The sequence below is a fragment of the Pipistrellus hanaki genome (genome assembly GCF_964339955.1).
Source record: "Pipistrellus hanaki genome assembly, chromosome: 1".
In the NCBI taxonomy this organism is placed as follows: Eukaryota; Metazoa; Chordata; class Mammalia; order Chiroptera; family Vespertilionidae; genus Pipistrellus; species Pipistrellus hanaki.
Window position 1 is genome coordinate 3196779 of NC_140503.1, and position 26910 is coordinate 3223688.

Consider the following 26910-nt stretch of genomic DNA (forward strand, 5'->3'; position numbering starts at 1 on the left):
TTTATCACAGTTTACATTGAATTAATATTTTACAAGTTTATGTAAAATGTAAGCATGACAATGCCATAAATCCATGTTTTCTTCTATGGTATTTTGTGTTTTTCTTGTCATATATTTTACCTCTACATAAATTATAAACCCTACATACTGTACTTTTGTGCCTTAAATGTTTACTCATATTTTAAATAAATTAAGAAACGATAGCCATTCATATTGAGTATTCCCAGTACTTTTCTTTCCTTCCTTTGATCGGTATGCCTATGTAGCAGTCCCTTTAGGTGGAAGGATCTATAATAATAAAAGCATAATATGCTAATTAGACTGGAGTCCTTCCAGACAAAGCTGGGGCTGTGAGGGAAGCCCAGGTCCTGGGTGGCCACCGTGTGTTCATTAGGTGGATGGACACGTGCACGGATGTCCCAGGGAACGGTCTGGAAAGCTCAATGCCATCCCCGTTCAGTGGAACATGAACCCGGGCCCTGGCGTGGAGTCCGTTCTGCCCTGGCTTCCTGGTCACTGTGGCTCGGCTTCTCTTGGTAGTTGTGCGGTTGCCCTCTGACCTCTGAGAGCTAGTAGCCGGGGCTGCTGGGTGCCTTTGTCAAGGGCAGAGAGAAGCTGGGACGGTTTCCTCTGGGGACGTCCCCGTAGCCTGGGCCCTGGAGACACGCACAGAGGGCGCACACCGCCCACCCCAGCCCAGCCCCACCCCGGAGGGACCTGACGGAAGGACCTTCGCCGTGGCTGCGTGGGCTCCACACAATGAACAATGCGGTGCCACAGCCTCCACAGCCAGCGGTGGACCCTGGAGGGGGGAGGGTGCTGTGAGGACTCTTTGTTCAGGGGCTCAGGGCAGGGAGGAGGGAGCTAAGGAGCTGCCCACACAAGTATGCAAAGCCTCCTAACCCTGGCCTCGGAGAAAGCCCACCGGCCACCCGAGAACCACACCCAGTGGGCGCTCCCAAGGAGAGGTCTGGGGAGTGGGCAGATCCCCTTGTCTCCACGTGATGCTCAGTCCTCGGAGGCCCAAGAGGTGCAGATACACCCCCACTTCACGTCCTGTCGGCATGGGTGTGAGCCCCGAATGAAGGAGCTGGCCTAGGCGCCCGTGTCCCACGCAGAATGAATGACATTCAGCCTGGAGAACCCATGGGCTGGGGCCACTGGGAGGGGGCTGGGCTCCGGAGAAGGAGATGGAGTTGGCCCGCTCCCACCTGCACTCAGTACACTCACCAGGGACCAGGCCATCTGCATGTGTTACCTCTCTCTCTCTCTCTCTCTCTCTCTCTCTCTCTGGCCTCGGTGGATTTGCAAGTTAAATGAATGCAGGCTACAGCTGCAACAGGTAGGCAGCCGCCCCGATGCATGAAATTCCTGCAAGCCTAGGCCTCCTTCCCCACTGCCAGCACCAGCGTCCCTCTGGCGCCCGGGACCCAGGCTCCCCTCGCAGCCCCGGCTTCGGCTGGAAGCACGTGCGGTCTAACTAGCATATTCCGCTTTTATTAGTGTAGATATGACGCGACCTAATAGTGATGACCAATGTACCTAACAGAAGCGTTTTTGCCTCGTTACCACACACCCCTCCTATTAGTCTGGGATCTTGTTCCACTCTAATGGGGACGCTCATGCACACACAGGGCTGACCAGGTAAAATACAGGACACACGTGACACTTGAATTTCAGATCAACGAAGAATAATTTTCCTGTCTCTGTCCCACACAATATCTGGGAATGTTTATACCAAAAAAGTATTGTCTGGGTCTAAATTTCAAATGCACCTGGGCACGCTGTATGTTTATTTGTCACGTCTGGCAGCCCTGTGCACATGCCTCACACATGCCTGCCCCGGCCTCCACAGGCACACGCCGCACACAGACACACTCGGCACAGGAAGGGCTGCGTGTCCAGGCGCCCCATGAGCACAGGAGACATCTCACCCCCGCTGTCCCCGAGCACAGCTGGGTCCCAAGTGCCTCGGGGTTGCGTCTACACCCCAGGGTCTGGGCTGCTCCTCCCCATTCCTCTGGGAACCTGCCACTGCCGGCGGCCTGGTTGGGGAGCAGAGGCCTGGGCTGTGGCTTCCCCTCCCCAGCCGGCCACAGCCCCCTCTCCCCGGGGCCTCCCTCTCCCCAGGGCCTCCCTGTCCCCCACAGCGTCTCTGCTGCCGGCGGCCGGCTGGTGGCCTTCCTCGGAGCAGGCCTCTTCCCTCCGGCTCCCTGGCTGCTCATATCCTGGTTTACGGCCCCCAACAGTGCGAGGGGCCTGCAGGCGGGATGTCCTGAGGTTTTTATTGGCACCTCCGTCAAGATGGGGCGGGGTCCTTTGGGCCTTCTGGAGACGCTTTATTGGGGCCGGCCCTCCAGACGGCCCCCTGACGGCCCCTGACAGCCCCCGACGGGCCGGGCGCGATTTCCAGGGGAATCTGGTTTCTCGGCCCGGCCTGTTTGGCTTGGCAGTGTCTCGGCCCGCTCGCTGCTCCCCTCGGGGCGTGCGTGGCCTGCGGGCGGAGAGGTGGCGGAGCCGTCCCCGGCGGCCGCGGGGACAAGCGCGCTTTGTGTCTGGGAGCAGGTGGAGGGGAGAGAGCCGGGCCTCGGTGCTCGGGGGACCGCTCTGGAGCCGGAGGACGTTAAAATGCAAATGAAAACCACGCGGCCGCGTCGGCTACGCCTCGGGAACCGGGCTCACTGGCCGGTGAGACGATTGGATGCTGGCGCTCAATTACCCAGCTCCCCGGGGACCGGGGCGGAGAGGCAGGTGGGACTAACATTCTGCACCGGGGCTTACAGTTCGAAAGCCGTGGGGTCAAGGTCACTCTCAGCTCAGAACAGCACGTGGCAGGAGCGGCCCCGGCGCCTGAGGCAGGGAAGGAAGTGGCGCCCCGGTCCCTGCGGCGTGGGGGGCCCCTCCTCCACAGGGTCTCCCTAAGCCACCCCAACCTCCACCCTGCCCCTTATTAAAGATGCATGGCTTTTACTGCTTCTTAGAGAGGGAGGGAGAAAGAGGGGGAGGGGGAGAAACATCCACGACGAGAGAGAACCATCGATCTGCTGCCGCCTGCACGCCCTGCACTGGCGATCGAGCTGCAGCCCAGGCCTGTGCCCTGGCCGGGGCCGTGGCCACCTCTTGGTTCATAGGTCAACGCTCACCCTGAGGCCCGCGGCAGGGCCATCAGCCTGTTCTCAGTCAAAGACTCAGGCTAGTGTGATGGACACATCCACAGGCTGACCCCTGACCTCCCCCCTCTCCCGCGAAGGTGCCTGCATTTGGAGACGGTTTGTAAAGGGGGGATCAGGTTACAGTGAGGCCACGAGGGCGGCTCCCGGTCACTGTGGCAGTGTCCTTAGCAGAGGCGTTAGGACACACAGCAAGGAGGAAGGCCCGGGAGAAGCAGGAGGGAGGCGGGGGCTGAAGCAGGGGAGAGAGGCCGCAGAGGAAACCAACCCCGCCGAAGCCCTGAGTTTGGACTGCAGCCTCCCGGCTGTGGCCCCCGGCCCCCGGTGCTGTGTGCTGGCCCCAGCGGACTGACACAGTTCACAGTGAGAAGCAGCGCCCAGACCAGCGGCGTGGCTCAGTGGTGAATGCTGACCAGGAGGCTTGATTCCCGGTCAGGGCACAGGCCGAGGTGTCAGGCTCCATTCCCAGTAGCAGGCGAGCAGGAGGCAGCCGAACCATTATCCTCTCTCATCCTGGATGTGTCTGTCTCTCTCTCCCGCTCCCTTCCTCTCTCTGAAATCAATACAAATATATATATTTAAAATAATAATAAATTTTAAAAAAGAAGCCAGAGAGAAGTCTACTCTCATTTTCTCTGCAGGACCTTGTGGGATTGAGTTTCTGGCAGGTGGGGGGAGGCAGGGGTGGGGGCGGGGGGCAGGGGGGGTGGGGTTGCTTTGCAGGGGACTGAGCGCTCCCTCTGAAGCGCTGTCTCCAGTGGCCCCGTTATCTCTGGCTTCTGAGCAGACGCGCTGTGCTCCGGGCGGGCGGCCACGCTGGGCCTGGCCCTCCTGAGCTGCGATAAGTGGGGCCTGGGTGCCCCCCCCTGTAGCGGGAGCTTCACAGGAAAAGCACCGCCCCCTGGGAGTGGCTGGCGGAGGGGACAGGGCTATCGCACACAGTCTCTGGGGTGCCCAACAATTAGGGGGGCAGAGGCTCCACAATAGGGTCATTCCACACTCTAGCCTGAGCCCGGCCTGTGTGGCGCCTCTGGCGGTTTGTGCCCCGAGTCCAGGAACCCCCGGTGCCGGCGCCAGGCTGCCCTCCCCGCGCCCAGGCAGCCCAGCTTGGCAGCAGGCGGAGGGGCACGGGCAGTCGCTGACCGTGGGCCTCAAGGCCTCGAAGTGACCCCAGAACCACCCAGGCGGGGGAGCTCCCGGGGCCGCCCCAGGTGCAGCAGGCCCGGCCGTCTGCCCAGCTCCGAGCCCCCCGGAGGCGGCCTGGGCAGGGGAGCCGGCCGTCTCCTCAGTCCACTGACCCCGGAAGTGCTGGGCAGTGACGGCCCCAGCAGACCGTGTCTCTGGTGGACGGAGTCCGAACCAGCCGACCGTTTCCCCGAAACTCAAATAAACTGAAGTGGGGGGGAGAGGGGTGTGGATCGCTCTGCAGCAAAGGGCGGAGAGGGCCGCCACGGGTGAGCACACGCTGGGTGAGAGAGAAGTGTATCCGGGGTGCCCAGAGGGCCGGACGTCCCGCTCAAGGCGTTGGCAGGGCTGGTTTCTCCTGAGGGCTGGGGGCTGGGGCTGGGGCTGGGGCTGGGGCTGGGGGCTGGGGCTGGGGCTGGGGCTGGGGGCTGGGGCTGGGGCTGGGGCTGAGGGCTGGGGGATGGGGGCTGGGGCTGGGGCTGGGGCTGGGGCTGGGGCTGGGGCTGGGGCTGAGGTTGAGGTTGAGGGCTGGGGACTAGGGGCTGGGGCTGGGGCTGGGGCTGGGGGCTGGGGGCTGGGGCTGAGGGCTGGGGACTAGGGGCTGGGGGCTGGGGGCTGGGGCTGGGGCTGGGGCTGGGGCTGGGGCTGGGGCTGGGGCTGGGGCTGGGGCTGGGGCTGGGGCTGGGGCTGGGGGCTGGGGCTGGGGGCTGGGGGCTGGGGGCTGGGGCTGGGGCTGGGGGCTGGGGCTGGGGCTGGGGCTGGGGCTGGGGGCTGGGGCTGGGGCTGGGGGCTGGGGCTGGGGCTGGGGCTGGGGCTGAGGGCTGGGGCTGGGGGCTGGGGCTGGGGGCTGGGGCTGGGGCTGGGGCTGGGGCTGGGGCTGGGGCTGAGGTTGAGGGCTGGGGACTAGGGGCTGGGGCTGGGGCTGAGGGCTGGGGCTGGGGCTGGGGCTGGGGCTGAGAGCTGGGGGCTGGGGGCTGGGGGCTGGGGCTGGGGCTGAGGGCTGGGGCTGGGGCTGGGGCTGGGGGTGAGGGCTGGGGCTGGGGCTGGGGCTGAGGGCTGGGGCTGGGTGGGAGGCGGGGGGCTGGGGGTTGAAGGCTGGGGGCTGGGGGCTGGGGGCTGGGGCTGGAGCTGGAGCTGGGGCTGGGGCTGAGGTTGAGGGCTGGGGACTAGGGGCTGGGGCTGGGGCTGGAGCTGGGGCTGGGGCTGGGGCTGAGGTTGAGGGCTGGGGGCTGGGGCTGGGGCTGGGGGCTGGGGCTGGGGCTGAGGGCTGGGGGCTGGGGGCTGAGGGCTGAGGGCTGGGGGCTGGGGCTGGGGGCTGGGGCTGGGGGCTGGGGCTGGGGCTGGGGCTGGGGCTGAGGGCTGGGGGTTGGGGGCTGAGGGCTGGGGGCTGGGGGCTGAGGGCTGGGGGCTGGGGGCTGGGGCTGGGGGCTGGGGCTGGGGGCTGGGGGCTGGGGGCTGGGGGCTGAGGGCTGGGGGCTGGGGCTGAGGGCTGGGGCTGGGGGCTAGGGGCTGGGGCTGGGGCTGAGGGCTGGGGGCTGGGGCTGAGGGCTGGGGGCTGGGGGCTGGGGGCTGGGGGCTGGGGCTGAGGGCTGGGGACTAGGGGCTGGGGGCTGGGGCTGAGGGCTGGGGGCTGGGGGCTGGGGCTGGGGCTGGGGCTGGGGCTGGGGCTGGGGCTGGGGGCTGGGGCTGGGGCTGGGGCTGGGGCTGGGGGCTGGGGCTGGGGCTGGGGCTGGGGCTGGGGCTGAGGGCTGGGGGCTGGGGCTGGGGCTGGGGCTGAGGGCTGGGGCTGGGGCTGGGGCTGGGGCTGGGGCTGGGGCTGGGGCTGAGGGCTGGGGACTAGGGGCTGGGGCTGGGGCTGAGGGCTGGGGACTAGGGGCTGGGGGCTGGGGCTGAGGGCTGGGGCTGGGGCTGGGGCTGGGGCTGGGGCTGGGGCTGGGGCTGGGGCTGAGGGCTGGGGACTAGGGGCTGGGGCTGGGGCTGAGGGCTGGGGCTGGGGCTGGGGCTGAGGGCTGGGGCTGGGGCTGGGGGCTGGGGCTGGGGCTGGGGCTGGGGCTGAGGGCTGGGGCTGGGGGCTGGGGCTGGGGGCTGGGGCTGGGGCTGGGGCTGGGGCTGAGGTTGAGGGCTGGGGACTAGGGGCTGGGGCTGGGGGTGAGGGCTGGGGCTGGGGCTGGGGCTGGGGGTGAGGGCTGGGGCTGGGGCTGAGGGCTGGGGCTGGGTGGGAGGCGGGGGGCTGGGGGTTGAAGGCTGGGGGCTGGGGGCTGGGGGCTGGGGCTGGAGCTGGAGCTGGGGCTGGGGCTGAGGTTGAGGGCTGGGGACTAGGGGCTGGGGCTGGGGCTGAGGGCTGGGGCTGGGGCTGGGGCTGGGGCTGAGGGCTGGGGCTGGGGGCTGGGGCTGGGGGCTGGGGCTGGGGCTGGGGGCTGGGGCTGGGGCTGAGGGCTGGGGGCTGGGGGCTGAGGGCTGAGGGCTGGGGGCTGGGGCTGGGGGCTGGGGCTGGGGCTGGGGCTGGGGCTGAGGGCTGGGGGTTGGGGGCTGAGGGCTGGGGGCTGGGGGCTGAGGGCTGGGGGCTGGGGGCTGGGGCTGGGGGCTGGGGCTGGGGGCTGGGGGCTGGGGGCTGGGGGCTGAGGGCTGGGGCTGAGGGCTGGGGCTGGGGGCTAGGGGCTGGGGCTGGGGCTGAGGGCTGGGGGCTGGGGCTGAGGGCTGGGGGCTGGGGGCTGGGGGCTGGGGGCTGGGGCTGAGGGCTGGGGACTAGGGGCTGGGGGCTGGGGCTGAGGGCTGGGGGCTGGGGGCTGGGGCTGAGGGCTGGGGACTAGGGGCTGGGGGCTGGGGCTGAGGGCTGGGGGCTGGGGCTGAGGGCTGGGGCTGGGGCTGAGGCTGGGGGCTGAGGGCTGGGGGCTGGGGCTGGGGCTGGGGCTGGGGGCTGAGCGGCCAGAAGCCACGGCACCCTCTCCAAGCGGCCAGAAGCCACGGCACCCTGAGCTCGCAGCCGGATGACCAACCTGCACAGCCACGTCCCACCCGGAGTGTCCGTGTCACCTCCAGGTCCCCCAGGCTGGCGGAGACCTGCTTCCAAAGCGCTTTCCCCCCAGGGCGGCGGGAGCCCTGACCCGTGGGCGGGTGAGGGGGCCCCTGCTCTCACACCCACACCCTCCCCTCCTCCCCCCCCCCCCCCCGCCCTTGCCCAGGCCCAGAGCCGGAGCTCCGGGGGCCCCGCTGAGAGCTGTCCTGGTCCACCGAGGAGAAAGGCTCCCGCGTGTCTGCTCGTTGCCATGGCGTTGTGTGTGCGTCAGGCGCTGTCAGCCCTGACAATGCTGGGTGTTTATTTTTAGGCGCGGGTCACCGGCTCTTTTCACTCCGCCCGGGCTCCCCGCTCCGGACTCCGGGAGCCGGCTCTGTCTTCCGGGAGCGAATGGCCTGGCCGGACACGGGGCCGGGTGCTCGGAGGGGACACTGTGTCCCCGAGCGAGAAGCCTCTTGTCCGCGGGGCTCTGTCCACGCCTTGGCAGAGCACGGGGGTGGCCGCTGGGCTTGGTCCAGGCCTGGGCACAGCCACGCCCACGTGGCAAGGCTGGCAGCATGGAGGGGGGTGGCGGGGGACCGGCTGCAGGCGTGGGAGGACGTCTGTGTGGTCAGCGGCCAGGGGGACGGGGGCAGGTGGCCGCGCGGGCAGGGAGTGAGGGTCAGTGAGAACACGGGGGTGGGCGGCAGGGGTGGGCGGGGAGAGACCACCAGTGAACGTGTCTGCATACGGTGTGCGCAACACCGTGGACGGTGGGTGTTGAGGGCCTGGGGGGCGTGTGGGAGCGGCTGTGAGAGGTTAACGGGGAAAAGGAGGACAGAGGTGATACGCTCAGCGATAAAGGTTGTTGTAAGAGGGCAGCACAGAGTGGAGCCAGCAAGGCGCTCTCACGGGCTGACCAAAGGGGGTTTGGACACGAGGCCCTCATTCTCGGATGAGCTACAAGTCTCGGAGCTGAGCCCGCCTCCTGGCACTGTTTGCAGCCGGATGGCACTTGCGGGGCTGCTCTGTGCTGTTGGGTGCCAGCCTCCCGCCTCTGCCCATGAGGCACCCACGATGCTCCCTCCGCAGGTGCAACAACCGGAAATATCCCCAGACGTTGCCAAAGGCCCGGGCAAGAGGGCAGAGTGTCCCTGGCGGAGGCTTAGAGGGACCGGAGGCCGAGTAGGCGTGGGGTTTGGGGCGAGACAGATAAACAAAGACCCAGTCACTGGGACGGAGGGCGGCTCCTCGGCTGGCTGCATGTGGGGCGGGGCCTGTGGTGGCCGCCACAGACGTCCATTCCGGCTAACGTGGCCCAAGGGAGCAGAGAAGGGGACGGGGGAGGAGGGGGACAAAGGAGGAGGGGAACAGTAGAGGAGAGGGACAGTCCTCACAACCAGCCAGAGGTGGGGAGACTTGGCTGGGGACGGGCAGGACCGCGGCAGCCTCAGTTTCCCGGCCTGTACAATGGGGCGGTGACAGTGCCGCTTCCTAGAGGGGCCGCTGGGACTCGGAATCGGGGCCCAGGCCTGCCACCTGAACCGCTCAGGGCAAGACCCACGACAACAGCTGTGCCTGTGTTTGACCTTCGTGACGTCCCTGTCCGTGACCTCCACACCTGCCAGCCTCCCGGCCCTACACCAGCCCTCCCCGGGCAACGCCGGCCTCGGACGCCGAGCGGTTCGCAGGTGCACGAGCTGAAGAAACCGCACCGAGTTTGTTTCAAGTTCTGACGACGTTTCTTTCCAGCTCCACACGGACGTCGTGGTCCCCTGAGTCCTTCTCGAAGGAGCTGATGAAGGGTTAAAGGTCAGCTTTCCCGAGAAGAAGGGGCCGCTGCCACGGGCGATGTGGTGGGCCAGGGACGGCCTTGGGGAGAAGGGGGCCTGGCCCTGCTCACCCGGGGCGGCCCCAGCACGGCCCTGGTCACTCTGGGCGGCCCCAGCATGGCGCTGGTCACCCAGGGTGGGCCCACCATGGCAGGCAGAGAGGAGCCAGCCCTTGAGCACAAGCACAGCTCGTTTCATGCTCACAGGAGATGGGGTTAGGCTTCTGTTGCTGTGGTAAGAAATACATGGCTTTGTTCTTGGAGTGTGAGAGGTTAGAAGTCCAAAAGTGGGGCTAAAATCAAGGTGTCAGTAGAGCTGTGCTCCTCCGGGAGGTGCTCGGGAGCCATTCCTGCCCTTTTCTAGCTTCCAGAGGCCGCGGGCATCTGTTGGCCTGTGGCCCTCCCTGCAATGGGGATAAAGGGATGGATGGATGGATGGGTGGGTGGATGAATGGGTGGATAATGGATGGATGGGTGGATAATGGATGGATGAATGAGTGGGTGGATGGATGGATGAGTGGATGGATAGGTGGGTGGGTGAATGGATGGGTGGATGAATGGATGGGTGGATGAATGGATGGATGGATGGATGGATGGGTGGATGGATGGATGTGTGGGTGGGTAGATGGATGCATGATGGATTAATGGATGGAAGAGTAGGTAGGTGGGTGGATAGACTGATGGATGGTGGAAATCCAGAAAGTCTTCTGTCCCCTCTAGGTTTCCATCTCCATGCCTGAGACCCTTACGAAGCATCTCTCTGTCCCACCCCCTTCCCTAGAGCTGCCATGTTTTCTCCTTCCATCAACACCAGGATGGGGGAGCCTCTTCTCGTGCAAGAGTTGGCCCTCACAGCCCCGGCTTCGTCTGGTCGATCATCCAAACCACTGCTCCCAACCCTCGCACTATTTGCATAGTACGCTTTAATTATTATAGATATTTGTATTGATTTCAGAGAGGCAGGGAGAGGTAAAGAGAGACTGAAAGATCAATGATGAGAAAGAATCATTGGTGGCTGCCTCCTACACACCCCCTACTGGGGATCGATCCCACAACCCGGGCCTGTGCCCTGACAGGGAATTGAACCGTGACCTCCTGGCCCACAGGTCAATGCTCAACCACTGAGCCACACCAGCCAGGCAAGAGCCTATATTCTTTTTATCATCTCCCCCTCCCCCCCTGCAGAAACAGCCCCTCCAGTTATGAGAAGAGAACTCGGTTTAATCCCCAGTGATCCAGTGATGCCGGTTATCAGCCTGTAACAAAGACGTCAATGCTGCTGTGTCTGTGGGTACAATGCAGAGCATGAAATATTCAACAGCACGGAAACGCGGGACAGATGGGGAAGACACCGCCTTCTGGCCTGTCCCTCCCCCACCTCCCACCAGCAGCAGAAGCCCGGGGCCCTTTAGGACAGAGTATGGGCGGGAAGGCAGCCAGGGCCCTGCTTGCCCAGAGCCCCGGGCCCCACCCAGCCCCGATAACCCTGCTGGTCACTCACTGGAGAGGATCAGGTCATGTCCTCCCGCCCCTGGACAGGCCACCGCAGAGCCAGCAGGACCGCGGGCGGCTCATGCCCTCCCTGCTCCATGCAGGTATCTGTGTTTGGAGAGTGTTTCTCCACTGGTGCCGAGTATGTCATGGAATCCCACCCACCAAGCCCAGAAGCTTGGAAAATCAGGAGGACATTTTGGTCTGGTTCTGTGCCAGTGTCTACAGTCCAGCAGCCCGACTCGCCTGTCCTCGCTCTCCTCCCACCTCCGTGGGCAAACCCCTTTCTCTCCTAAAGAAAAAAAAAAATTCCAAACCACACTCTTTCCTAGACCAAAATAGAGATTTATTCGCACATGTAGAGCAGATACACTTTCACAAACGTGAAGCAACAAGGAAAGCCTCCTGAGAGCACCGACTTCCAACGTGGGAGTGGGGGTGGGGTGGGGGGGTCACCTGCCACAGGAGCAGAGCGGCGTCTCCAGCCCGGCCCCAGGGAGTTCCCGGAGGCAGAGGTCTCGGGGTCAGTCCCATCGGAGGCAGGACACCTGGAATTGGGAGCCCGTGGGTCCGGTGGGTGCTCCCCAGGTTCCCAGGGACCAGGGGCTGGCGGTGTGCTGTTGGGAAGCCCAGGGCTGCACACAGGGGCTGCCACTCGCGCTTCTGGATGGAGCTGTGCATGTAGTGCACACACACACACACACACACACACACACACACACACAACTTCCTCTGTCACCTCTTTGTCAATGAAACTTCTAGAACAGCCAGTAGGAGGAGTCGGAGCTGCCCTAGAGCAGCTGCTCACACAGCCCTCTCTGGCCTCCCTCTCTGGCCTCCCCTAACCCCCCCTCCACCCCCCACCACCAGCGAGGGGTGGTCTCTCTCCGGGGAAGCTAAGCACCAGCCTCCATCCCACCGAGCAGAGGAGATGCCTGGCCGTGACCCCAGCCCTGTGACCCCAGCCTGGGTCTGTAGAGGCTGCGCCTGGAGAACCCTCCACTCAGCATGGCTTGGGCAGGCTGACCTGCTCAAACCCTCTCCTGCCGGGGCCAGCAGCTGTGAGCCTTTAAGCCCCAGCTTTCTCCCCTTAAACACGGAGGGAAGGAATGCCAGCCCTGAGCGTGTGGGGATGGAAGCCAAGGTGGCGCATGAACCCACAGCACCGACAGGAAGGCCGTCGTCACCCCTCTGCCTGGGCCTGAGCACCCAAATCCCTGGCCTGGTCTGCCCACACTTCCCATCGTCTCCACAGACACCCTCCCCACACCTCCCATCGTCCTCACACACACCCTCTGTCCACGTATCTGTCTCACTGGGAAAGCCCAGCACCGGGCAGGGACAGGAGGCCGCTAAGCAGGTGGCCAGCAGCCTGGACCATGGACTGCTCACCTGTGCTCTCCCCCTTCTCTTCCTCCTGCTCTTCTCTCCCACTCCCTTCTACTTCCCTCTACCTCTCCCTCTCCCTCTCCTTCTCCCTCTCTCTTTCCCTCTTCCTCTCCTTTTCCCTTTCCCTCTCCCTCCCTGTCTTCCTCTGCCACCCCCCCCCCCACACGCGCGTGCGCACGCGTGCACACACACACAGGCACACACACAGGCACATACACACACAGGCACACACACAGGTGCACACACACAGGCGCACACTCACACACAGGCACACACACAGGCACACACACGCACACACATCTGGGCTGGCAGTGACACTCCCTCCCCCACCCCTCGCCCTGGGACGGGAAAACCCCAGGCTCCCTGCGCACGGCAGCTCTTGGCGGCTCTGGTTCAGGAAGCGGACGGCATCAAACCCGCACGCACGCACTTAAGCGAAGAGAGGACACTTAAGAGCACTAGCAAACGGGCTGAGAGATCGCAGTACAACTGCGTTTATATAAAGTAATAAAAATACCAGTTCTCTTTTTAAAAAACAGTTATGCAAACAAGCAGACTATGGCATCAAAAGTTTAAAAAATACACAGACACCTCCCCCCTCCTGCCAGCCAGCAGGCTCCGCACGGGCCCGCATACCTGCCCAGCGGCTCCTGCACCTGGAGGGGACTGACAAGCCGGCGGAGGGTGCCCCCTAGGGGCGGGTGACCTTGCCCCCTTGCTGTGCGCCCACGGGCCAGTCACGTGCCCCCTCTGGGCCTCAGCCTTCCCCCTGGGAAGGGGGCGGGGGGAGACACTGAAGGCCTTGCCAGCTCTGACCTTCTAGGGTGGCACACAGGCCCCCTGCACCTGGGTGGCTGCCTGGGCCGGGACTCTCCAGCAGGGGTGGCCTGCGGGGTCTCTCAGTGCCGGGAGGGCGGGCTTTCTGAGTGACGCCACACGGTCCCAGCAGCACCGCTCTCCTGCGCCCCAATGTCCACTTCCTTTTGGTTCCGGGAGGCCCGGGTCCCGGTGACGAGAGCTGTGCCCGGGCTGGGCCTGCGTGAGAAAGGGAGGGGCGGTGTGCCAGGGCAGGGGGAGGGCATCGCGCTGGGTCAGGGCCCTCCCGTGCCTCAGTTTCCCCTCTGCTTCCAGTATCCGTCACCTTTCTGGTCCCACGGCCCTGGGAGCCGCTCTGGGTCTGCCGGTAAGTGAGCAGCCGCGGGTGTGTGAGAGGCACTGACATCTTTAAAAGGAAATGCCGTGCTGACGTAGGGAATGTGGTCCAGTTAGAAAGCAGGTCGGCTCCTGGGCAGGAGGTCGCCCCAGGCGACACGCTGCGTTTCCAGGGCCGCCCCGTCCCCTCCTCAAACAGATGCACCTCCACCACCATGCCCACCGCGCCGTCCCGCAGAGCACACGGAGTCCTGTCCATCGGTCCTGGACACGCAGTCCACGCGCTGTGTAAACAGACGAGGCGACGCCGCAGAAAAGGCCGCTCTGTGCCGGGAGCATCCGTGCAGTCTCTGTCCCGGCAGCTCTGCCGCCCGCCGGCCCGTGTCCAGGGCCCCGTGGCCCGAGGGGGAGCCGGGCTGACGGAGGTCGGAGGAGCAGGTCCGCCGTGTGCCCTGGCTAGGTGGGCGGGGGGCCGCTGTAGCGGAGCATGAGCCGGAAGGAGCGGGCGAAGGTGTTGGCCAGCGAGCAGCTGCGGGCCTCCTGGCCCACGGGCAGCAGGAACAGCAGGAGCAGCAACAGCAGCAGCAGCAGCTGCAGGGGCAGCGCCACGCAGCACACCCTCCGGAGGAAGCCGCACGGTCCCCGCCACTGCTGGGCCTGCGGGCAGAGCGGGTGGGAGTGGGCGAGGCTGTGAGCAGGAGGCGGAGGGGTGGGAGGACACGGGGGGGTGGGGGGGAGCCCTGGACCTGGGCCAACCCTCTGACCGCACGGGGCTCAGCCTTCCCCTCTGTGAAGGGGGCCTCACGCCAGTTTCGCCAGAAACAGAGATGGCTAGTTTTCCCAAACCATTCCAGGCCTGAGAGGAAGAGCAAGCCCATAGAGGTACAGGCCCTGCCAGTTAGTATGTAGATCTTTGCCTGGTTAGGAGTCCTAGGTGTGACTCTTGAGGAGGTCACTCAACTTCTCTAAACTTCAAGTCTCTCATCTATAAAAAGGGGTAAGTAACCATGATACCCACCCAGCAGAGCTGTTGTGAGAAATAAACAAGACAGGGCCTGCAACAGAGTGGGTACCTAAAACTGCTGTCATCATCATCATCATCATCATTATGCATCACTAATATCATCATCTAAACCAGTCACCACAACCACCATCACCATTAGCTTCCTATCATCACCATCTCCGTCACCTTGACTTTATCCTCCTCCTTCATCACCATCTTCATCATCAGCACCATCAATCCTACAGAAGGTCCGTCTCACGAGCCCAAATGCCTAATGCACTTTGCTGCGTGTCCACGAACGTGGCCGAAGGACTCTAAACCCTAGCGGGCCGGCCGGCTGAGCCTCCGTGGGAGTGCGGGCCGGGGCTGGCAGCGCAGGAGAGCGAAGGCCCCACAGCCGAGAGGCAGCTGTGCAGGGCAGGCCCAGCTCCCGGGAGCCTGGCTGACTAGGCCAGTTATGGGACCTTCAGCGAGTTAATTTCTCTGAGCATCTGTTTCCTTCTCTGCAAACTGGGATAAAACAATGACACAGACACCCATTTGCGGGGTTGTGGGGAGGACTCACAGTATATTTACACACCAATTGAAAAGTAAGCAGGCCCTTAGTAGTAGCACTATCATTGTAGAATCCATCTGTTGGCTCCCTGCAGAACCAAAAGTTCGCTCTCCAGGACACCAGAAGCTACAATCATGATGATGATGATGATGATGATGGTGGTGAGAATGATGAGGATGGTAGTGATGATGATGATGATGATGATGGTGATGATGATGGTGATGATGATAGAGGTGAGGATGATGATGATGGTGATGGTGTTGTTAGTAATGGTGGTGATGATGGTGGTGGTGTTATGATGGTGGTGGTGGTGATGGTGGCGGTGAGGATGGTAGTGACAATGATGGTGATGGTGGTGGTGTTAGTGATGGTGGTGGTGATGATGAGAATGATAGTGATGATGATGTTCATGGTGAGGGTAGTGATAGTGGTGGTGGTGATGATAGAGGTAAGGATGATGATGTTGGTGATGGTGGTAGTGTTATGATGGTGGTGGTGGTGATGGTGGTGTTGAGAGTGATGAGGATGGTAGTGATGATGACGATGTTGATGGTGATGATGGTGGTGGTAGTCATAGTGATGGTGGTGATGGTGGTGCTGAGAGTGATGAGGATGGTAGAGATGATGATGAAATGATGATGGTGGTGGTGATGATGATAGAGATGAGGATGATGAGGATGGTGATGGTGGTGTTAGTAATGGTGGTGATGATGGTGATGGTGGTGTTGAGAGTGATGAGGATGGTAGTGATGATGACGATGTTGATGGTGATGATGATGGTGGTAGTCATGGTGATGGTGGTGCTGAGAGTGATGAGGATGGTAGAGATGATGATGAAGATGATGATGGTGGTGATGATGATGGTGATAGTGGTGTTAAGAGTGATGAGGATAGTACTGATGATGATGATGATGATGATGGTGATGGTGATGATAGTGGTGGTGTGCTGCTAATGGCGGTGGTGATGATGGCTATGGTAAAGGGCAGGAAACAAAACTCTTTCCTCGAACTTGAACCACAGGCCGGAGCTCCCGGAGGTTGGCTGTCTAAGTTTACACACTCAGCACGGCCCAAAGAGAAACAAAACGAAACACAGCCCGCCAGCAGAGATTTAATGTAAAGAAATCCGGTGGCCAGTGTCCGGGGGTGGAGAGAAGCCAATCACATCCTCGCAGGAAGAACTTGGTTGAAATCAGACCCCCGATTTGAGAGATGTGATAATGTGAAAAATTAGGAGCCTTAACATGACAAAATGTGGTCCAATAAGCCGCCCTTAGGCTGCTCGGCCTCTGAATCTGCATCCCAGCGCCAGTCCCAGACCCTCTCCCCGTTCACCGGGCCACGAAGCACCGGGAAGCCTGCTCCTCAGCTCACGGTTTGCCTGGGTGGGACGCACCCTCCTGGGCAGGGGCAGGGCGGGACTCGCTGCCCCACGGCCCCGCCGGGATTGAAAAGCAATCACACATCACGTGCCCGGACGCTGCAGCCAAACACCTCGTGGCCGAGCTGGCGAGTGTGCGGGCAGCTGTGCGCTGAGTGAATCTTAATGATTCTGTTACACAAACACGCAGGCTGCAGCCCTTCACACACGGCGGCTGGCCAGGGGCAGCACCGGAGTACTAATCCTTGTTATGATGATCTCTGCCGTCGTTGTTATTGCTTTGACCCTTACGCCCACGGGAGTGGCCCCAGGGGTAACACCTGCCTAGTCCTGTGGTCGGCAAACTGCGGCTCGTGAGCCACATGCGGCTCTTTGGCCCCTTGAGTGTGGCTCTTCCACAAAATACTATGGCCTGGGCGAGTCTATGTTGAAGAAGTAGCGTTAGGCCCTAGCCGGTTTGGCTCAATGGATAGAGCGTCGGCCTGGGGACTCAAGGGTCCCAGGTTCAATTCCGGTCAAGGGCATGTACCTTGGTTGAGGGCACATCCCCCGTAGGAGGTGTGCAGGAGGCAGCTGATTGATGCTTCTCTCTCATCGATGTTTCTGACTCTCTATTCCTCTCCCTTCCTCTCTGTAAAAAATCAAATTAAATATATTTTTTTTTAAAAAAAGAAGTGGCGTTAGAAGAAGTTTAAGTTTAAAAAATGTGGCTCTCCAAAGAAATGTCCGTCGTTGTGCTGTGGACATGTGGCTCTGTGGACTGGTGAGTTTGCCGACCGCTGGCCTAGTCCAACATGAACGGCACCCCCTTCCTCTCCTGCCCCCCTCTGAGCCCTAAAACCTGTCTACCCCTCAGGTGGCCATGCAGCCCAGCTCAGCAGGGCCAGGCTGACCCCAGCTGTCCCACAGGATTATTAAGAGCGCTCTGTTCCCTCGTCACCTCGTCCTGGGGGGTGGGAAACTCTAGGGTCCCCCACCCTGTGCCTGTCACAGCTCAGGCCACTCTGCTCCCCCAGGCCTGGGGCCCAGCACGTGCCGCCCAGAGCTGGGCCTGGATAAACGCTCAGACCTCAGAAAGCCTCCTGGAAGCCAGGAGTCCCCGCCCAGCCCCCGGCCACCCACCCCCGCTGCCCTGCCCTCCCCTCTCTTCCCCTCCCCTCCTGCCTGGGGAACAGATGGCGGGTACCATACCTTCTGGAATCCGGCGGGCTGCCCTGCAGAACTCCGCGTCTGTTATTTTAGGGAAGGAGAGGAAAAGGGAAAAAAAGTTAAGTGAGTGAAACTCAGATCCCAGCGGAGCCCATAATGGAACATTCGTTCTGTCAGGGGAGCGTTTCTGTAAGACTCTGGTCATCTGGACAGGCTGAGCCGGCAGGTGATTCGGTTTAATGAGCTTTTTAACGCACTCGGGCCAGGTGGGACTCCGTCTGGGCGCCAGGCCGGGCTGGCGGCAGGGCCCCGGCTGGGGCTGCGCTGACACCTAGTGGCCGATTCAGCCACGGCGGGGCCAGCACAGGGGGCGTCAGAGGTAGGGTCCGGGTCTGAGGGTGGCCAGGACCCTCAGAAACATCTCAACCGCCCCCTGTTCAGCTCGACCCAACTCAGCTCAGCTCAGGCTCAGGTCCGAGCCTCCTGAGCTTAGTGGACCCTCTAGTTTCCTCAGCGCTGATTCTCAGGGAACCACAGCAGTCCTCCCTTGCAGGGCTGCTGCGAGACATCGCACATAACAATCAAGGTTCCCGTGTAGGGACTAGAGTTCCAGCGAGGAGACGCAGGGCCGGATCGGGACGATGGGGAAGGACTGGCTCGGAGTCCCGGGCGGTGGTGCAGGTGTGGGATGGACCAGGCTCGGCCCCCGCCTCCCCGCCCGCCGGTGTGTGTGCGTGCGGCTCTGCGCTCTCCAGCCCCCGGGCCTCGGGCGAGTGTGAGTGCGGAGGGTCTCAGTGCCCCTCTGGGGACTGGAGACAGTTCCCTGGGCAGAGGCTGCTGGAGGACGGACGGGAGGATGGTGTGAAGGTGGCAGCTCACGTGGCAGCAAAGCGCTGCTCAGACCTTGCCTGTGAGGTCCCGGTCACGGCTGCATTACTGGAGCCGGCCTCACGGGGTGGCCTCACAAGGGACCTGGGTGTCTCCCTCCATCCCTCTCTCTGCGCAGTCCCTCTGGAGCACAGGGCGGTGGGTGTGGCCCAGGGTTCCCCGGTGAGCATGGCTCAGCTGCAGCCCCATCGCCCAGGCGGGACCTGCCACCCCCGCACCTACCAGCAGCCCCATCGCCCAGGCGGGACCTGCCCCCCACACACACCCACCAGCAGCCCCATCGCCCGGGTAGGACCTGCCGCCCTGCACCCACCAGCAGCCCATCGCCCAAGCAGGACCTGCCACCCTGCACCCACCAGCAGCCCCATCGCCCAGGCAGGACCTGCAGCCCCGCACCCACCAGCAGCCCCATGGCCCGGGTAGGACCTGCCGCCCTGCACCCACCAGCAGCCCCATCGCCCAGGCAGGACCTGCCGCCCTGCACCCACCAGCAGCCCCATCGCCCGGGTAGGACCTGCCGCCCTGCACCCACCAGCAGCTGCCTGGAGTCCTTGAGCTTGGCCTTGTAGAGCATCCAGCGGTAGCGCAGGTCCTCCAGCTCCTCCGAGGCGCCCCTCGCGGGCCCGAGACGGAGGAGGTCCTCGAAGAGGCGCTGGCCTTCGGGCACCCGGGCCTCCAGCTCCTGTGGGAAAGGACAGTGTCCAGGGCGCCTTCCAGCGGCCCCGACGCCCACCTGGCTGGAGAGGAGCAGCCACGCCATGGCACTGAGCGGACGGAGCTTAAGTGAGTCCTGCCGGGGGAGCCAGCCAAGGCCGGCCAGAGCCGTCTGCCTGCAGCAGAGCGGTGCCTGCAGGACAGGTCAGCATGCTGCCTCCGGCCACGGCCAGCCCTCACACTCCAGCTCCCACGACCAGAGCGGCCGCTGCCGGCCAGCTTCCTGGAGTGAGGTCGGGACAGGGATTTCCCTCCCAAACCCAGCGCTGTGTCCGCAGGGCCCCTTCGACCCCGGGCCTCCTGGGAGGCGGTGGCGGGGCTCTGGGCAGGGATCCCAGGAGCCGGGCTCACACCTGGCTTGGGTGCCGGCTCTGCCCATCCTCCAGCTGCGCTTTGTGGGGAGCCGCCTGGCTTCTCAGAGCCCCGAGGCTGTGGGTTCTCCACACACAAGGGGGTCACCTGGAACCCCAGGTCGCCTCTGGTCTGGATGGAACCGGGGCGGGGGCGGGGGGGGGGCGGACAGTAGGATGAGAGAGGAGTGACCGAGCAGGAGGAAGGAGGAAGGAGGTGGGCAGGAAGGACTGCCTGCCAGGGTCAACCAGGTCTTTGGGCCAAACCTCTCACAACTAGGTAACAGGCCAGAACATTTAAAACATCTAAAAGGCACTGCAGCCGAAACCGGTTTGGCTCAGTGGATAGAGCATCGGTCTGCGGACTGAAAGGTCGCAGGTTCGATTCCGGTCAAGGGCATGTACCTTGGTTGTGGGCACATCCCCGGTAGGGGGTGTGCAAGAGGCAGCTGGTCGATGTTTCTCTCTCATAGATGTTTCTAGCTCTCTGTCTCTCTCCCTTCCTCCTCTCTGTAAAATATCAATAAAATATATTAAATAATAATAATAATAATAAAATAAATAAATAAAAGGCACTGCAGACACAGAGCTGTGCGGGGAAAAAATGGCAGACATGGGAGGTCTGAGGACCAAAAGTTGAAAAAAAGGCACTAAGGAGTCAGCAAGAAGCACGTGGGGCTAACCCAGGCCCAGGATGAAACCAGCGCCCAGGCTGCCTCGCCAACAGGACATGGCCCGTCCAGCTGAACCCGGTGGAAGCGCGGGCTTCAGGCAGCCCCCGGGCCACAGAGGCAGAGGTCACAGTCCAGGCCCTGCAGAGGGGAGGCCCTGAGAGCCAGTTCCTCTTCCGCGGGGACTCCCACGCTCCATCACGAAGGTCCAGAATGGTCAATGCCCAGATTAGGCAGGAGGCGTGAGAGGGGACAGGAGCACAGAATGCCCAGGAACCGAGGAAGGCCAAAGCCACGTGGCAGCCAAAGAGGGAGATGCGTGGTGGCAGCCGGCCCGCCCCGCCCCGCCCGCCCGCCAGCCTTCAGAGGCAGGAGCGGAGGAGAGCCGCTGCGTGCAGCCACCCCCTCGGGGGTCCCGCAGCAGTGATGAGGGGGGGTGCTCTCCCGGCTGGGGAGGACCGGGCAGGCCGCACAGAGGAACGGATGCTTCTCCTAACACCGTGGTGGGCAAACCGTGGCTCACGAGCCACATGCCCCTTGAGTGCGGCTCTTCCACAAAATACCACGGCCTGAGCAAGTCTAGTTTGAAGAAGTGGCATTAGAACAAGTTTAAGTTTTAAAAATGTGGCTCTCCAGAGATATTTCAATCGTTGTACTGTTGACATGTGGCTCTGTGGACTGATGAGTTTGCCGACCACTGGGCTAAAACACTTCAGCCAGACAAGCTCAACAACCACTACACACGCACAAGCCAGGATGGCTCACGATTAGCTGTGTGCTCCTTGTTTCCAAAGCTCCCTAGGGCCCTAGCTGGTGTGGCTCAGTGGAGACAGAAGGGTCCCGGGTTCGATTCCAGTCAAGGGCATGTGCCTTGGTTGCGGGCTTGATCCCTGGCCCTGGTCGGGGAGCGTGTGCGGAGGCCACCAGCCAACGTGTCTCTCTCACGTCAGTGTTTCTCTCTGTCTCTCCCTCTCCTTACCGCTTTCTCGAAAAGTCAATACAAAAATGTCCCGGGTGAGGCTTCACACAAATAAATAAACCAGTGATCTCAGTGGGAAGAAAAGAAAGCTCCCTCGTGGCAAACACGAGTGGCTTAGTGGCGAGCTTAAACCTGTGAACCAGGAGGTCACGGTTTGGTTCCCGGTCGGGGCACATGTCCAGGTTTTGGCTCCATCCCCAGCAGGGAGCGTGCAGGAGGCAGCTGATCCACGATTCTCTCTCATCTCTGATGTCTCTCTCTCCCTTCGCTCTGATATCAGTGGATTTTTTTTTTTAACCCTCCATGGTGCAAACCCCTCGGAAAGGGGCCCTTCCTGGCACGCACCTGCAGCTTCCCGTCCCTGGCCCTGGCGTCCTGGGCCGTGGCGGTTCTCATGGCGATGGCTCTCACCAGCTTGGCGTTCTCCAGCTGCAGCCACCGCTCGAAGTCGCCCAGGAGCTGGGGGAAGCCTGCGTGGCCGCCTCCCGCCTCCTGGAGCGGGTCTGCCTGTGGGGTGACAGCGCGGCCGAGGCGTCAGCGGGAGCCCAGCCCCCGGCCTCGTGTCCTGGGTCCCACAGGGCGGCGGGCGGGCGCCACGGTGCCCACGGGGCTGGGAGAGGCCTGGGGCAAGGAGTGTCTGCTCGGTGTGGCCGCAGTGCGGGGGGGGTCAGGGACATTCCCCGACACCCTCGCTAACACCTCTCCCCCCCTTGTGGCAGCCCCACCACCCAACCAGGACGGGTGCCCTTTGCCCTGGGCCCTGCGGCCGGAGCGGGCTCTCCTGCCGGCATTGGCTGAGCCCTCCCTGTGCCCTCGGCGGCTTCTCACAGGCCTCGATGTGGCCGAGCCTCATTCCAGCTCTGCCTGTCTGCAGCCGTCCCACCTGCCCGTGCTCCAGCCCGAGCCCTCAGACCCGCGTGGCGCCGGCCTGCACTCTCTCGGGGTCTTTGCACACACGTGTCCTCTGCAGGGAACACTCCCTCCCAGACCTCCAGGGTCAGAGCCTGCATTTTAAGCACCGGATCAGTGCAGGGACCGGTGCAGGGATTGGTGCAGGGATCCAGTGCAGGGACCAGGTTCAGGGACCGGGTGCAGGGATCCAGTGCAGATATCCAGTGCAGGGACCGGGTGCAAGGACCGGGGCAGGGACCAGACGCAGTACAGGGACTGGGGCACGGGGACCGGGTGCAGGGACCAGACGTAGTACAGGGACCGGGTGCGGGGACCGGGTGCAGGGACCAGACGCAGTACAGGGACCAGACGCAGTACAGGGACCGGTGCAGGGACCGGGTGCAGGCACAGCATGAAGGCCCTGCCCTGGGCTCCGGGCTCTGCTGGGGGAAGGGTTTCTGGTGATGCCCAGCTGAGCCCCAGCCCAGCACAGTGCCCGAGCGGGAACCCCCAGCAGTGCCTGGAGGGTGGAGAGGGATGGATGGGTGACGCTGGCTTTGAAGGAGTGAGCTGCTCGCCAACAGCTTCCTTTTGCAAAGGCATTTGGGGGACGGGATGGCCGATACAGGGCAGGGAGCTTAGTTCTTTCTCAGAATACAACTCACGGCACCGAAATGCCCACCCTCTGTGATTGCAGTGTGCAACCTGGGGCCAGCGGGAAGTGCTGACCCCTTCCCTCCCCTCCCTGCAGGGGGCGGTGTTTCCGAGGGGCGAGGGCCTGTCTGTCCCAGGGGAGCCGGGCCTTCCCCAGGGCCTGGGACTGGGGTCTCCGAGTCCCTCTGTCCAGCGACACAGGGAGGCTCGTGACACATCAGACGGAATGTGGCCTGTCCTGAGCTGAGCCCCGGCCCGGGCCGGGATCGGCCCTCCTCCTGGGAGCCCCACCAGACTCACCGGCCGGTGCCGCCTGGCAAGGGGCCCCGTGGGGGTGAGGACAAAGCCGCCCTTCGGGATGTTGTTGGTGAAAATCGGGGTCTTCCGGGAGCCCACGGCGTCCGGCCTCTGCAGCTGCCGGTTCCTGATGAGGCTGAGGAAGCGAGCCAGCGTCAGCGCGGGGATATGGGGGGGCCCACCTACTGAGAGCCCCTCACAGTGATGGGGTGGGGTGGGGCTCCCAGGGATGGGGTGCCGAGACCCCCTCACGGTGAGGGGGTGGGGTGGGATGCCCAGGGATGGAGGTGCCGAGAGCCCCTCACAGGGATGGGGGCGCAGGTGCCCAGGAATGGAGGTGGGGCCGGAGCCCAGGCAGACTCAAGGTTCTCAGCTGGGAGGGACAGCTCCCTGCTCCTCCGGGCCTGCCACATGCCAGCTGGGCCGGACGGGAGACGCCCAGGCCCCTGGTGCCAGGCCTGCCACAGGTAGAACCCCGGTCCCTGTCTCACGGCACCCCTGAGCTCCGCCCGGGGAAGGGGATGTCCGGAGGCCCCTCACCTCAGCAGGCTCTGCTCCAGCAGCCGCAGCGCCCGCCAGGCCCCCGCCAGCTCCGCCAGCTCCGCCTGCACCGCGGCCGCCCCCTCCGGCGAGGACTGCTCCATCACCAGCCGGCCGCGCGCCTCCACCAGCGGCAGCTGCGCCTCCTTCGCGGGGAACTCAGCCAGCAGCCTCTGCGTGCCAACACACACATGCACACACACATGCACACATACATGCACACACGCACACGCGCGCACACACACACGCACGCACACACACACACACACACACACACACGCACGCACGCCCAGTGAGTCCTGGTGGTCTCAGCTCCCCGTGCTGGCGCTGTGGCCTCCCACCCGCCGGGGCCACCACCCCGCAGGGAAAGCCAGCTCACCTGGACCTCGGCCTCGCGGGCCTGAGTGTCCCAGGGGCCCGTGTCGCCCAGGTAGGACTCCAGCTTCTGCGTGACCACGGCCAGCCACTGCCGCAGCTGCAGGAGCTCGTGGCTGAAGGCGCAGTGCTCCCGCGCGCGCCGCCGGCTGCCGTCCACCAGGTCCTGCGGCACAGCCGGCCCCGGGCGCCTGAGTGCCGGCCGAGGCCGCGACCGGGCCCCACACCTGCCCGGCCCCGGGGTGCTCCCCCGAGGGCCCCCACCCGCAGGGAGCAGAGCGCGGGGCCTCCCTCTGCACAGGGCACGGACCCGGAAGACAGATCCTGGCGAAAAGGGATCCAGCCAGCTCGCTTTCCCGCTCTGACTCTGGAGCAACCGGATCCCACCCCACCATCCAGCCCCACGGGGGCACCAGCACCACCACTCGGGGAAATGGCGGGTCACAGCTGCTGCCCGAGCACAGCAGCCCCAGGACGCGGCCCTTTCACCCGGTGCTCACTCTCCACCGAGAGGAAGGAGGGGTGCCGCCTGCCGCTGGGGACATGCAGGAGGCAGCCATCGATGATTCTCATCATTGATGTTTCTCTCTCCCTTCCTCTCTCTGAACTCAGTAAAAACACGTGTGTGTGTGTTTTTTATTTATTATTATAAAGGTGACGTTTGCTGTGTCTGTGGGCTCCTGGCACTTCAAGGGTGGGGTCCGTGTTCTTATTTCTCCCTCCCCCAGCCTCAGCCCAGACCAGTCACCACAAACTTAGTAAACGGAGCGAAATGAAGTCATCGAGACCTCAGCCCCCATGCCGACCGAGGGGGCGACATGGGCAGAGCTGTATTTCCCGAAGCTCATGGGGGTTTGGGGTGCCCTGCTGGTGCGGGGCAGGTGCCAGCAGAGACCGTGGGAGTGTGGGGCGCAGGGAGCACGGTCCACATCCCACAGGGTCTCCTCGGGCCCCGCCCACACCCCCGTTCAGTGGGGCCTGAGCTCAGACTCTGACTCCATTGCCACGCGAACACCAGGAGGTGTGGGCAGCTCTAAGGACCACGCGGGCTGCGGGGGGAACATGGCCGCTTCGTCCTCAGGGTTGTTCGCCTTCCGGAACACCCCGCCGTGGAGGCCCCGGAGGCCACCCCCTGGGGACGGCGCCCCCTGGGGACGGCGCACTGCCCGCCTCCCGCCGGGATGTGGCCATTTAGAGAGACATTATTTTTCTAATAAATTACTTTCCTCTCGTTTATACTTTCTACTGTAGAAAGGGCTTTGTATTAAAATGTTAGATTACAGGTGTGGCTACTGACACTGTCTGTGAGTCCGGGACCCCCACCAGGCCGTCAGGAGCACTTGTTATTGACGAGGGCACGTGGGCCTGTGGGTGGGGGGACCGTGAGGGGGGGGGCAGCTCAGATAGTTTTCCTGCAGTGAGGCCGCCTGAGGTTTGGCTTTGCTCCTGCAGCCCGGGTGACAAATGCAGACCCAGGGCTCCCTCTGCATCAGGGTCAGGGGTGCAGCTGCAGCCCGCATTTCAAGGGAGTGTTGAAGGACCCCAATTTCCTTTCCTTAGGACTCACAGGGAGTCAATCCTCCTTAGCAGCAGAATGACCCCAGCGGCCACTAGAGGGCACTGCAGGCACGGCACCAGGCCACCAGGCACACCTACAACCTCACCCTGAGGCAGCAAACCCGTGGGCCCCTGCCCTCTGCCCCGGCCCGGGGGGAACTGCATATAGTTACTCTGTCCGTCTACCCACGGAGCGTAACCCCGGGAGAACAGGGCCTGGCCCCCGTTCACCTGCCCTCTGCACAAAGGAGGTGCTCGGTGACCGTCTGCTGAGTCCTCGAGGGAGGGACAGGAGCAGGGGCGGGAGAAGACGCGCTGGAGGGTGAGGAAGAAGAGGGAAGGCCCGGGAGGGTCAGGTCCGGCCGGCGTCTGTGCGGCCCTTACCTCCAGGGATCGCTGCAGGGCCTGGCAGTGGGCGGAAAGCTGGTCCATCTGGTGCTGGTGATTGGGGTTCCCCTGGATGAGAGGCCTGGTGGCCTCCACCTGCACCCCCAGGTCCAGCCCCTCTTCCTGCAGCCCCTGCAGCAGAGGAAGCAGCGAGCTGACCTTCCTGCCTCTCGCCCGGGTGCTGGTCGGGGTGGGTGGACTCTGAGGGGGACACGGTGGAGGCTCTCAGGGGCTGGGGCTCCCCAACTCCCGCGGCTGCACCTCATGGCCACCGGACGGGTCCCTCTCAGGACCGGGAAGTTTTACCGAGATGGAAGCATTCTGAGGCCCCATGAGAGTAAGTGGGGGACAAACGCCCATCTGGACTCCTACGTGAGGGCCACCCCCCCAGGGCCGTAAAGCTGCACAGGCACCGCTTGTGACACCTTCCCAAGAGCACTCGCAGCTTGCGCATGTGCTGTGCTGGGCTACAGGATACTCGTTAGAAGCCAGCAGCTCCGCACCCAGCGCTGAGGGACTGTCCTGTGTGGTTTAAAACGTTTCTTGCTGAAACCGGTTTGGCTCGGTGGATAGAGCGTCGGCCTGTGAAATGAAGGGTCCCAGGTTCGATTCCGGTCAAGGGCATGTACCTTGGTTGCAGGCACATCCCCAGTAGGGGGTGTGCAAGAGGCAGCTGATTGGTGTTCCTCTCTCATCGATGTTTCTAGCTCTCTATCCCTCTCCCTTCCTCTCTGCGGAAAATCAATAAAAATATATTTAAAAAAATAAATAAATAAAATAAAATAAAATAAATAAAACGTTTCTCCCCAGAGCCCACTAGGTTTCCTTCACCAGGGGCCTCTGGGCTCATTAAAAAGACTCAGCAAAAAAGCCGGTTTGGCTAAGTGGTAGAGCGTCTGTCTGCGGACTGAAAGGTCCTGGGTTCGATTCCGGTCAAGGGCATGTACATTGGTTGCGGGCACATCCCTGGTAGGGGGTGTGCAGGAAGCAGCTGGTCGATGTTTCTCTCTCATCGACGTTTCTAGCTATCTCTCTCCCTTCCTCTCTGCAAAAAATCAATAAAATATATTTTGCCGGGACCGGTTTGGCTCAATGGATAGAGCGTCGGCTTGGGGACTGAAGGGTCCCGGGTTCGATTCCGGTCAAGGGCATGTACCTTGGTTGCGGGCATATACCCAGTAGGGGGTGTGCAAGAGGCAGCTGATCGATGACTCTCTCTCATCGATGTTTCTGGCTCTCTATCTCTCTCCCTTCCTCTCTGTACAAAATCAATAAAATATATTAAAAAATAAAAATAAATAAATA

At 63.1% G+C, this 26910-nt stretch overlaps 1 protein-coding gene across 1 annotated transcript in view; it reads right to left on the reverse strand.

Annotated features, from left to right (window-relative positions):
• Window positions 1–12524: 12524 nt before the first annotated feature.
• Window positions 12525–26910, reverse strand: part of SYNE3 (spectrin repeat containing nuclear envelope family member 3) — a 58665-nt gene continuing 44279 nt past the window's right edge. Inside the window, exons 11-18 of the mRNA XM_084879090.1 lie at window positions 25603–25737; window positions 23666–23827; window positions 23287–23459; window positions 22750–22882; window positions 21250–21411; window positions 18723–18872; window positions 17345–17383; window positions 12525–13870 (exon numbers count right to left, since the gene is read on the reverse strand). Of these exons, the coding sequence (XP_084735216.1) occupies window positions 13670–13870; window positions 17345–17383; window positions 18723–18872; window positions 21250–21411; window positions 22750–22882; window positions 23287–23459; window positions 23666–23827; window positions 25603–25737 (1155 nt within the window). The 3' untranslated portion in view covers window positions 12525–13669. The remainder of the gene's footprint in view (window positions 13871–17344; window positions 17384–18722; window positions 18873–21249; window positions 21412–22749; window positions 22883–23286; window positions 23460–23665; window positions 23828–25602; window positions 25738–26910) is intronic.